This window comes from Molossus molossus, unplaced genomic scaffold, assembly GCF_014108415.1.
Source record: "Molossus molossus isolate mMolMol1 unplaced genomic scaffold, mMolMol1.p scaffold_m16_p_12, whole genome shotgun sequence".
In the NCBI taxonomy this organism is placed as follows: domain Eukaryota; kingdom Metazoa; phylum Chordata; class Mammalia; order Chiroptera; family Molossidae; genus Molossus; species Molossus molossus.
Genome location: NW_023425347.1, coordinates 30,007,127 through 30,019,295, shown reverse-complemented (window position 1 = coordinate 30,019,295; position 12,169 = coordinate 30,007,127). Strand labels below are relative to the sequence as shown.

Genomic DNA, 12,169 nt, shown 5'->3' with positions numbered 1-12,169 from the left:
TACTTCATCTACTATTTCAAAAATATTATCATCTAAATACATAGTAACATAGGCAATATTAATGAAGTATTTTACATTCTCTTTTATATTAAATCTTCAAATGTTCCCCCTCCCAGAGAGGCCTTCCCCCCAGCCAGCCCCAGGGGCTCTCTGATGTTACCTTCCTTGTACCCCTTCGTTTTATGCACACGTGTTTGTCTGTGTGCCCCCTAATCTGGGCACTCCCCAAGGACAGGGCCCTCATCTATGTCATTCTCCATGGGTACTGGGTACCCAGCATGATGCCGGACACAAAATAAGCCCAATAAACATTCACTGAAGAACAAACAGTGAAGCTACTGACATCAGAACAAGGACGAGCGGGCAGGGGCTGGGCCAGTCCCCTGAGAACAGGCTCTGTTTTGAGTCTTGGCACAATGATGTGCTTGCTGGTCTTTTCGTGCAGGGCAAGGTGCTTATACCTGTGACTGTGGGTGGTGGCCAAGCCGCACGGCTGCAGGGCAGCTTGGGGCAGACTCCGAAAGAGCATTCCTGCCAGGCTCTGTCAACACGTGGGAAACCTTCTTCCACGGGAGCCGCGGGCCCCGAACGTGATCTCAGGTTACTCACGAGGGATTACGAGCCTCCCTGCTCCCGCTTTCCAGGAGGGAGGAAGGATGAAAACCGACATCCGAGGCCCTTCTCCATGCCAGTTCTGTGCCGGGCGCCTTCACATGGGACTGTGTCGACCTTACAGCTACCCTTTGAGGGTGTGGAGATCCGGAAAGGTAGAGTAACTTGTACCAGGTCACAAGGTTACCAGGTCTGGCTGTCAGAATCAGCGTCAAGGTCGCTGGCAGCTTTCTCTGATAGTCGTGGCCACGTCAGTGTCCCAGCAAAGGCACCGTGGTCTTCACATCAGCTGTCACTCAGCAGAGTTGGGGCAGGAGAAGAATAAACTGCTGGGGACCAGGTGGGCGCTGAGAGCAGTGACCAGTCCCCCCCCCCCCCCCCGATGCCCAGAAAGCTCGAGTGAAAGTCAGAGCGGGACACCGAGTGGAGCCTTCGTATTCAGTGACAGCACTCCTCAGAGGGGGTGTTTCCACCCCTATTTTATAGTTTAGAACGTGCCCAGTTCACACACCCAAGTGGAAAAGCAGGGACCTGAACTGAGACCTCTGGGCTACAGGCCTTGTGTTTCCTTCTCTCCGCAGCAGGACCTCTCTTACCTTTAGTTACTACGTTTGCAGGTGAATCTGGACCCACAGATTCCAGGCTGCACAAAGACGGGGTCAGTTATGAAAGGTTTCTTGGACTTCTGTAATTTGTAAATAACAGCACAATCCTTAAAACCAGAAGTCCGTGAGTGCTTGTCTTTGGCGCCTCTAAGAAGGAAGAGCTTGAGATTTTGCATCCGATCCAACAGCTAGTCTCTTAGGGACAGATTGGGTGGTGACAGCATTACAAAGCTGTGAACAGCAGGGTGGCCTGTGGGCTTATCACTCTTGTGGCCCAGCCCGGGGGGGGGGGGGGGCGGGCGACACACACACACACACACACACACACACACCAGGACAGCAGTCTCCTTCCAATCAACAATAGCAGCTACACTGTCTCCAGCCTGCATCCTTCTGGCCAGGCCGGGATGGAACCCAAATCCACATGGAAGAAGAGCACGAATAATTTGTTAACTACACAGCACCTTCTGTTTATAATACGTTTTAACATATACTGAGGGGTGCAAGGAACTCTCCTAGTTTCTGACTCTCAGAAGACTAAAAAATCTGACCTTTCCCAAACAGCTTGTAGGAGGCCCCCCCAAAAACGTGATTTAAAGTAGGTCTGTCTAAGCTGTGTGTGTGGTGGGGGTGGGGGGTTGGTGGGGAGCCAGAGAAAATGTTGAGCAGGATGACATTGTGTAACTCTGATCATTTTCTTGGTTGTGGTTTGCAATCAGTTAAGGAAAAAAAAAAAATCCTTTCGTTTTTCCCATAAGAACAGCTGAGAATGCACAGATCCCAGCCTTTAGGTTCAAATCATCCCTGTCAGTGGAGGAGTGGGGACTACTGTCAGGCAGCTGGTGGACATACAGGCATTTCCCATTTTCTGGGCTCCCTCAACCCTGGGGGGAGCAAGATGCCCAGCAGGGGCTGAGCTCACCTCTGACCCAGCTGCTCTGGGCCTCAGCACAGCGGGGGCCGCCGGCCTGGGCAAGCACAGTTCTGTGGTATTTGCTCACCATCCACAACAGCTGCATTCAAACACCGTGGGCATTTCAAAATGTTAGTAAAACCCCACTTTAAATTTTTTTAAATAAAAATTCAACACATGGACTATTACTTCGTAGAGACATTGTTGGCTGTTAAGCCATTGCCATTCTATTAACTCAATTGATGACCTATCAAATAAAATCTATTAATTTAGTAAATAGATTTTTTTCAACTCTAAACCCAACCTTTCCTCTGGGCACGAAAAACTTCCAATCTGCAGACAGCAGACATGCCCACGTGTAAGTAAACGTCTGCATGTGGATCTTCACATTTAGATCCTTCCAATCAACTCTGAGCTTCAAAGACAAATTTATTTGCACATCTGGGGGAGCTGCTTCGTTAAGGAGGAGCAGTGGTTATAGAACTTGGTGGTTCCCAGGTGACGGATGAAACAGGTTTTCACTGGCAGCCCAGAGCGAGGTCTTGACACCAGTGTTTCGAGGAGAGTCTGCACAGATCCCATAGCTCACACTTCGTTTGCTTCAGCTCTGCCAAGATGACACTGTGACATGGTAGGTTACTGACGGCCTGGGAAAGTGTACCAGACTTTAACGTGGGGTAATCCCGCAGACTTCCTGGCCCCTGTCGGTTAAAACACTTGTGACTAGTCAGTCAGCTCTACTCGTGCAGGCGAATGAAACATCGCATTGTCCCGCCACATGCCCCCAGCACAAGGGCAGAAGGCATCAGGCACTCGGCAGCTGCTCCCAGGAATGCGTGCCTCCACGTCCCCACAGGCAGGAAGAGGACCCGGACCGTCTCCAAGCCTTGATCCTTCAGCCACCCCAGCAACACAGACACCCAACAACAGGAACTGGTCCCCTCTCCGCCCGAGGAGGGTCCCGGGTTCCAATAAAAATTCATCCTTGAAGATAAATGAATCAAAGGGACACCAGCGAACAACACTAATGTCAAGAGGAAATCCTGTCTGCAGACCTGTCGGAGGAGCCTTGCTGTGCCTGCGAACAAAGGCTCCCTCTGTGACATCGAGCAGCAGGTTCAAGAGCGCCCGGGTTCTCGCTTTGGCCACCTTTCAAAACCACAAGTACATCCAAGGGCAGCCAAGACAACAACAGAGCCAAGAGATATACTCTCCCCACGAGGAGACCGACTCCCCCTTCCAGGCCTGCCTTCTGCCTGGCTCTTGGCGACTAAGGCTCCATTCTCCCCCAGGGGGACGTCAGAGGCCCTGGATTCAGACTGCATGGACTGAAGCTTCCCACGCAAGAAGGTAGCTCAGCGATGCTCACAGCTGGTGCCAACACTCTTGGGAGGCCGTGGAGCCCCGTGTCTGGGGAAAGCCCTACGGCTCTTTCTGGGTTCTAGTGCTCACTCCGTCACCACGAGGGTCTGGCTTGGGTGCCTCAGCACCCCTGAACCATTTTCTCAACTGCAAATCATGATGATGATGCGATGTCTCTCACACAGAGTTATGATGTTCAAACAAGATAATTTATAAATATATCCTTTAAGATATTTTTTAAACTCTAAAATGTAAGAGATAATAATTCCTATGGATATGACATGTTTATACGACAGTTTAATAATGCAGGGGCCTCACAGAGTGGATATTCGCTTAATAATCAATAATAATAAAAGTGACTTTTTCATGATTAATAAGGTAAACATACCTGTTAGAAAAATAGCACATTTGCAACTTATCAGAGTATTTTACAAGACAAGGTGCTGTCTGGAGGGTCCCCTCCGCATGGACGTGGGCACATCTGACCTTCCCCAAAGAGCTTGATGATGGCCCTATCGTCGTCATGGCAATACAAATGTGACAGAAAGGGAAGTTTTCACACGTGACATCCAAGCAAGTCATAAAATTAATGCCTAAAGTCACTATGAAAAGAAGGAAGCGAGGCCAAAAAAAGTTTATCTGAAACACGCCCCCTAAAATATCAATACTCATATTAAAAGTAAACATAACTAGTCTTGGGTCCCCGAAGACAGAGATCCCAAATTCTAACTTTCTAACAGCTGAGTGAGCTGGGCAGTGGGCAGCGATGCGCTAAGACTAGAGAGCTGTCTTTCCCGCCTGGCAGCCCCTGGCTCCTTAGGCAAAACCCCCTCCCTGGAACCCCGGGTTCTCATTCAATCTGCTCGTTTCGTTTTTCACACCCACAAACTGTCTGTAAGGAACTGAGGCAGCTCATATCTCATGAGGACCCCTTAAAAGGATTACAGAAAAGAAAGAAAGAATACTGGTATGACGGATGAGCAGAAGATAGGACTTTATGATCCTTTGACACATACCACATGCCTTTTCAGCATAATTTTAAAGGACACAAGTTTGTTACTTCCTGCATTTGGCCTTAATAATATGATATTTTAAATTAAGGAAAAAATAACTTTGGATGAACACAGTTCTGAGTTATAAACAAACCCGAGCCAGCAGGGCTTGTTGTCTCCCACCACCTGGACTTCAAACTCAGGACTTGTGCCCAAGTGCCTGATGAGATCACTTTACGGAGATGGGACCCCTCTATCCACGTCAGTTTTCAAGTCATAAAGCTTTGAACTCCTGGCAGGTTGTCGGCTGGGACCCTGGATGTTTATCAAGAACTTCCTTGAGACAGGAGGAAAGACTCCATGACCGCCTGGCCCCCTGGCGTGTCCCCTTGGAAGAGCTGGCCCCTAGCCAGGACCTGAGAACCTCAAGAAATGAGTTTGTGAGTTGTCTGTGTGTGGGAATAGTCGATATCTAGCTCAATACAAAGTTAAAAAAATCAAAAGTGGCCATAGGAAGCCAGGTGACGGTTTGTTCTGACTCCATGGCGTGTAGATTGGCATTCGTGTTTATTTGGGGGTGACCAGATGTTATTTTTCTTTGCTGCCTCGTAGCTTCATGTGAGGGGGCAGGGATGGCTCCCCTTCTGCATCTCACCTGTTCATTACCAATGACGCAAAACAAGCAGGCATGTTCCTCCTCATTCACTCATTTCAGCAGGCTCTTTGAACTGGGAGGTCACCCACCTCGACTTTTTCGGAGCATGTCCAGGGCCTTCTAATGGACCTGGTTCTCCCCGGGGAACCTTCTGGTTGGATGTCAGAAATATTTCCGAGCTCTCTCCTGCTTTCTACAGAGAACACCTGGGCCTCTACTTAACGTCTTCTTGTATTCCTGCAATACTAAAATGACTTCTCAACTCTCGCCTGGCCAGCTCTCCCCCAACATCTATACTATTCTCTCCCAACTCGCTACACTCCGGCCACAGGCCACAGCAGCTTCAGTTAGGGTTTCTCATTCATGCTGAACTTGTGCCCCCACCCCCAGATCTTTGTGCTGGCTCTCCCTGGGCCTGCGACAGCCTTCCACTCTCTACAGCTCTCTCTCATCATGAGGGCTCAGCGTAGACGCCATCTCCTCAGACACCTGTCCCTATAAAGCAGATACAACCCCAGAAAATCTCCAGCATATCACTCTATAACACTTACTGTAACCTGCAAGTGTATTGTTTATGTAATTGTATTTATTGTCTGGGTCCCCACTAGAACATGGGCTCTGGGAGGACACTCTGTCAGATGTCCCAAAGCCACCCTGTGAGTTCATATTTCCCCGCCCTGTGAATGGGCAAGAGATTACTGAAATGTTTTGGCTGCTAGAATATCTTCGATGTTGGACCAGCCCTCAGTTAGATGCCCAGAGGAGCGGGGCAGAATTTTCCAGGTGAAGCGCCGGTACTTATAAACTCAGTGTACTCTCATTAATGCAGGTGCTCAATGTATAGATATTGAACAAATAAGCGAGTCGGGATCAATGTGGCCTTCTTTGCTACAGCATTGGACAAAAAGAGAGACACCAGGAGATATAGCAGAAGAAACCACCGTCGTCTTTGCCCAATAGCACCGCAGGTTGCTGATCTTCCCCAATAGGAAAAGGAGCGTGGAGTTTCCAAACCAGCTCGAACAAGCAGAAATCAATCACAGCCAGGCCCCTTACAATCCCGGAGAAGAAGCCTTTACAACCATAAGGCTTATTTACCCACATTCCTGGTAGATAGAGGAGAAATAAATTCTAGTGTATTCTGCAGCTGACCTGATGATGCACCCACACAAAATTTTATTTTATCACGTTACAACTAAATACAAGGAAACACAGGTTCTAATTTATAGACATCCTGGCATTTCTTTAGAATTGGATGGACGTAGTTCAGAATCTGATGTTATAATAATAAAAAGAAATACCTGTGCTTCTTTTTGAGGGACTTATAGAAAGATGGCTTTGAAAAATACTCTTAAATAGTAGATGATATCTAAAAGTGATTCCTTTTTTTAGGTGTTATAGTTTTTTGTATTATGATTACATATTTTTAAGGTAAGTCCTTATCTTTGAAAGACACATACCAAAATATTCACAGATAAAATAAAATGAGGTCTGAGATTTGCTTCAATATAATACCAGACCCTGCCATTTTGCTCCGTGGTTAGAGCATCGGCCCTCAGACCGAAGGGTCTCAGGTTCGATTCCCCATCAAGGGCCTGTATCTGGGTTGCAGGTTCCACCCCTGGCCCTGGTTGGGGTCGTGCGGGAGGCAACCAATCAATGTGTCTTTCTCTCACATCGATGTTTCTCTCTCTCCCCACACCCCTCCTTTCCACTCTATCTAAAAATCAACAGAAAAATATCCTTGGGTGAGGATTAACAAAAAAAAAAAAGTAAAAAATAAAAAATAAGAATAATACCAGAGGAACGAAAGTGGGTGGGAAAACAGACAAAGCAGAGCCGGCCATGAGCTGTAACTGTTGAAGCTGGGTGAAGGGCCCATGGAAGGTCATTGACGATGTGTTCTACTTTGTCTATGTTTGACATTTCCCCTCATAAAACGACTTTTTTAAAAAGCTGTTCAAGACAAGTCCTTTTCCCTCATGAAATGAAAGCGGAAGTTACCTGAAGGTGCAGGTGTCGCCTTTCCAGTCCTGCAGCGGGTGCTCCTGGATGATGTCCTGCGCGAGCGGCGAGCTCTGCCGTGGGGATTTGCAATGGGGAAGGGTACCCATGTGACTGACGTTCTCGCAGGACCGAATGGGAGGAGGGCCTTTCTTCTTCCGTGGAAGGGTGCCGTGTATAGACACGTCCTGATAGGCATCTGTGCGATGATCGACGAGAGGTGACTTGCTGCTCAGAAGGTCCATGGACGAGGCCAGGGGGAGCTGGTGATTCACCGACATGTTTCTGGGAAGGCTTGCAAATTTCCCCGCAGCCATGCTCCTCAGCTCTGCAGGGGAAGGCAAGGCATGAAGGCGTAAATCTCCGATCAGCACAAGACCTGCCTTCCCACTTACGAAAGGAAATGGAAACATACTGCCAAACGAGAGAAAATGTTCTCAGCGTTAAAAGACAAACACTGAATGGCATCACTAGTGAAATTTAATACAAACAGGAAGTTTACTCATGTCCTTTTTTGATATCACAGAGGAATTCTCCTGGGGTGGCAGCCGGTCTGCCCGTGGCAAAGGGCAAACACACTTCAGAGACTTCGCAGGCACGTGAGCCGTTTTATTATTTCAGGTGACTGAGCTGATGGGAACGCATGCCTCACGAAGAGATTACTGGAAGGGCTCAAGGTTTCAGTAACAAGTGCAGTAGAGAAAATATGTAAATATGTCAGACGATTAGTTCGCGCTCTTCTACCACCCTGCACACGATAAGCACAGGCAGGGTCACTGGATCCCTTGGCTGCTGGAACTCCTTCGGTGACAGACGCACAGCAACGGGAAGTTTTTCCGTCAGTGACCTGGTGCTTATAAATCAATGTGCCTGGCCGGCGTGGCTCAGTGGATCGAGCATCCTGCCACGGACTGAGGGGTCCTGGTTTGATTCCAGGTCAGGGCACATGCCCGGTTGCAGGCTCAATCCCCAGTGTGGGACATGCAGGAGGCAGCTGATCGATGTTTCTATCTCTCTCTCTAAAAAAAATCAATAAAAATATATTTTAAAAAATCAATGTGCTCCAGCTAATGAAGACTGGCCAGAGGGTCGGGAGGTGGCCACTCCTCTATACATCAGTGGGCTCAGCTGCAGAAGGAAGTCACTGAGGTGGGGGCTCCATGCACACTGCTTCCCAGAGAGAGGGGTCAGGAACTGGCCTGCCACCGGCAGGGTTAGCGGTGTGCACGGGTGTCTGCGCAGTCAGGCGAGAGTGGGAAAGGAAGAGAAAAAGAAAAGAAAAAGGGGGTATGGAAAGAACAGGAAAATGACACCTGAGGTTATATGCAAAAGCAGCCCCAACAACTGTTCTCACCTTTGACCACAAGTAAAAATGTTCACCCTGAGAGAGTCAGCACCCCAACACCCCCAAACAAACGATGGTTCTGACCTAAGCCAAATGATAGGACATTTTTAAGGCCAACATTTGAGGAAAAGAAACACTAGGCTGAATAAAAATTAGGGCTAGTCCCTGGTGACACGGGACCAGGACAGGTCCCGCTAGTCCTGCTCTGAGACTGGCTCCGCACAGCTGGTCAGCAGAACCGCCCTTTGCTCTGCAGTCTGCTCTCACCGCCGGCAGCCCATTCCACAGACAGCTCTTCCCACCGCAAAGAAGACGCCTCTGAGTGACCATCAGCCCCTGACAGAACCTCTGCACAGTCTGCTCCACAAGGAATGGGGGTTGGGACACGGCTAGAAGACCATCAGGAACACAGCCCTCCAGAACCTCGCAGTGCAAGCGGAAGGACCAGGACAAAGGCGGCAGAATGTGCAAGGAAAACAACTGACCGCAAAAACACAGGACCCACTGCTTCCACACGCAACAGAGCAACACTCGAGGCTGGGGGCTGGGTGGAAGGAGACCCTTGCTCAATGTGTATAATCCTAACCCTGTCCTCAGTGCCCTGCCAAACCTGGTAATTCTGGGGCTTGTCTGCTCCATGTCTAACTGGGACCACACAGAAGGCTGGCTCACAGCGGGTGCAGAATAGAACGATGTGGGCCCTTCCTGGGGGGGGAGGGGAGGGGAGCACTCGTGGGCTGATCGGTGCCTGGCACACTATCAGCACTTGCTCAACATTAATCATTACTATTAAAAAAGAAACCAAACTCCCTAGCCCTCCCTGCCTGACCACCAGTGATGTAAGCTGACTAGGATTCCCTCATCCTACACACACACACACACACACAGGCATGCATGCACGCACGCACACACAGCTGTGAACTCTCACCTGTCTAAGCTATCAGCATTTTTTCTCTAGACAGGCCTGGATCATGTCTTGTGGGGAGGCCCCGAGCACCGCACGGCCGCTCTCGGTGTACAAAGGGCCACACTGTCGATCAGCTCTATTTCCAGGCCAGTATGATGTGCAAAAGCTACCCTGCTCCATGTTTCCCACAGCCTGTTTCCTCTCCGCCTACCCGAGACCCCTCCAGATTTCAAGATTGAGCCCAAGTGTTCTAGAATGCACCCCATCTCCATGCATTTTTGGCTGCAGAGGGATATGAACACCTGCCCTTTCTACTTCCAATTCAACCAACATTTAAGTGCCTACTCTTTAGAAGATACTCAGAGAAACAGAGTCCTAAGCCCAAACCCTGACTATGCACTCTGAGCGGGAATACTATAGGGACCATCAACAGGGACCCATCAATAGGGGCCCTTAACAAGCTGGAGGAAAGATTAATTTTTTAATTAAATTTATTGGTGTGACATTGGTTAACAAAATTATACAGGTTTCAAGTGTACATTTCTATGACACGTCATCTGTATATTACATTGTTTACCACCCTAAGTCAAATCTCCCGTCACCGTATATTTGACCCCCTTTACATGTTACTATTCCCCCACACCCCTTTCCGCTGGTAACCACCATACTGTTGTCTGTGTCACTGGGTTTTTGTTTGTTTGTCCTGTGTGTTCATTTGTTGCTTTCTGTTTTATATCCCACATGAGTGAAATCATACGGAGAACAATTCATTTTGACAAAAGGATTCAAGGAGGATCTCAGAGAGGGCCTCACTGGAGAGGAAGGCTTTTGAAAGGTGGAAAACTGTAAGGAAAGCCTTCCCGGGGGATGCTGTAGCGGCAGAAGTGTAAAGGCAGAAGTGCCCCGCGGGCTCAGGAAACTGCAAGTCGTGTTGAGGCTGAGTGAGAGGTCACGACGCATCTTCTGGACTAGAGTAAGCACAGCTTAGGCCCAGGTTTTGAAGTCTGAAGGGTTATGTCAAGGTGTTTGGACTTGTAAGTGCTGGGGAAGACCTGGAAGGGAAGGACAGATTCCAGTCTGTGCTCTGGTAGGTATGCTGGTAATGCTGGAGGGGAGAGAGGCGGGCAGAGGTCAGTTCGGCTGAAGGCAACAAGCGAGCAAGGGACAATGAAGAACTTGCTCTGGGGCAGTGGCGAGGAGAAGGAAAAGGAGGGATAGAGCGAAGAGCTGGGAGGTCAAGGCCTCTGGCTGGGAGGACGGAGGTCAAGGCCTCTGGCTGGGAGGACGGAGGTCAAGGCCTCTGGCTGGGAGGACGGAGGTCAAGGCCTCTGGCTGGGAGGACGGAGGCCAACACACGAAGCAGTGCAAGGAGGAGGCCCCTACAGGAACGTGGGCTACAGGCTCACCCCCGGAGCTGTTCTGTGAGGTACCAGTAGGACAGTTCAGTCTAGGTTAGATACTGGTGTGCGCAGGATAGGAGGTCGATTTTTAAGAGTCATCAACATAAAGGGAATATTTAAACCAGGGAGTAGATTCCCCAGTTTGTTATTATGATGTGAAAGTACCTCTTACACTGTCAGAAACCATACAATATCCACGAATTACATCCCTACTCTCCCTCGCTGTGGTTGCTCCAGGCCTACAAGGACCAAAGCAAGGAATGAGTTCTGAACATTTAAAGTGGTGGTTCTTAACCCAACTGCACATTAAGAAGCCTCCAGAAAGCTTTTATAATCTCGACACCTGAGCTATGACCCAGACCAATGAAATCGGAATCTCGGTGGGTAGGCCCCTGGCGGCAGTCAGTCTGTTTCAGGTTCCCCAGTATTGTCCAAAGTGGAGGCAGTGTTGACAACCACGGGGTAAGCAAGCAACTTACACCCAGATTTGTTTACCTGGGTAACAGAACCGAATGACAATGAGCAAGTGTCAGTCAGTCAATAGAAGCTTTCATTCACTCTTCTATTCAACACTCATTGAAGGAGGGTTCTCCTATGTGGCTAGCACTGTGCCAGGCGTGGACACAGTGTCAGACAACTATCCTCGTGAGGTTACTACTCTGTGGAAGAAGAAGACAGTAAGTAATGACCATTGTTGGTGATTCCCAGTGCTACGGGGGCACACGGAGTGGCGCCCACGGTCTAGCGGCCCTGGAAAGGCTTCCCTGAGGGAAGGATGCTGACCTGAAGGATGCGACAAAGAATTTAACAACTGGAAGGAGGAGATCATCCAAGTTGAAGTTTCCTGCGAGTTCTCAGCCGCAGACAAATTGAAAAATCACAGGCCAGGCTCTCCTTAACAACTCCCTGCCTCTACATTGGAACTCTTCCCTATTAAAATACAGCGTGTCCTGTGTCTAGTCACTTGGAAAGACTGGCGCAACCCTGGGCCCTGTGCCAACCTTGAATCAGTCCAATGGTGGGGGAGGTGGGCCCGGCCCAGAGACATGACCTCAAAAATAAAACAAACTAAAAGTGGAGGAGGGGATGGTAGGGGGGAACCACACAGGTGGAAGAAGCTCATTTGCAACCTGTGGGTTGCTCTATTTACTACTTGAGCCTTTTTTACTCTTAATTTTTCCAGACTTCAGGATCCCAGGGGAAAATCCAAAGGATGGAAGTGCACAGTGTATAGTTTGAATCTAGGTTCAAGGTAAGTACTTTCCATTTTGACAGAGAAGCCACTTATCACATTTGACCACTAGGCAGAATCTCAGTGTGTTATATATAGTGGGATCTCAGAGAATCAAGCCCCTTACTTTTTTGCCAAATAAG

General features: G+C 48.9%; 1 protein-coding gene across 1 annotated transcript in view; it reads right to left on the bottom strand.

The window, feature by feature from the left end:
* Positions 1-12,169, bottom strand: part of BCAR3 (BCAR3 adaptor protein, NSP family member) — a 108,932-nt gene that overhangs the window by 92,276 nt on the left and 4,487 nt on the right. The window contains exon 2 of the mRNA XM_036255661.1: positions 7,144-7,471. Coding sequence (XP_036111554.1) covers positions 7,144-7,460 — 317 coding nt within the window. The 5' untranslated portion in view covers positions 7,461-7,471. The remainder of the gene's footprint in view (positions 1-7,143; positions 7,472-12,169) is intronic.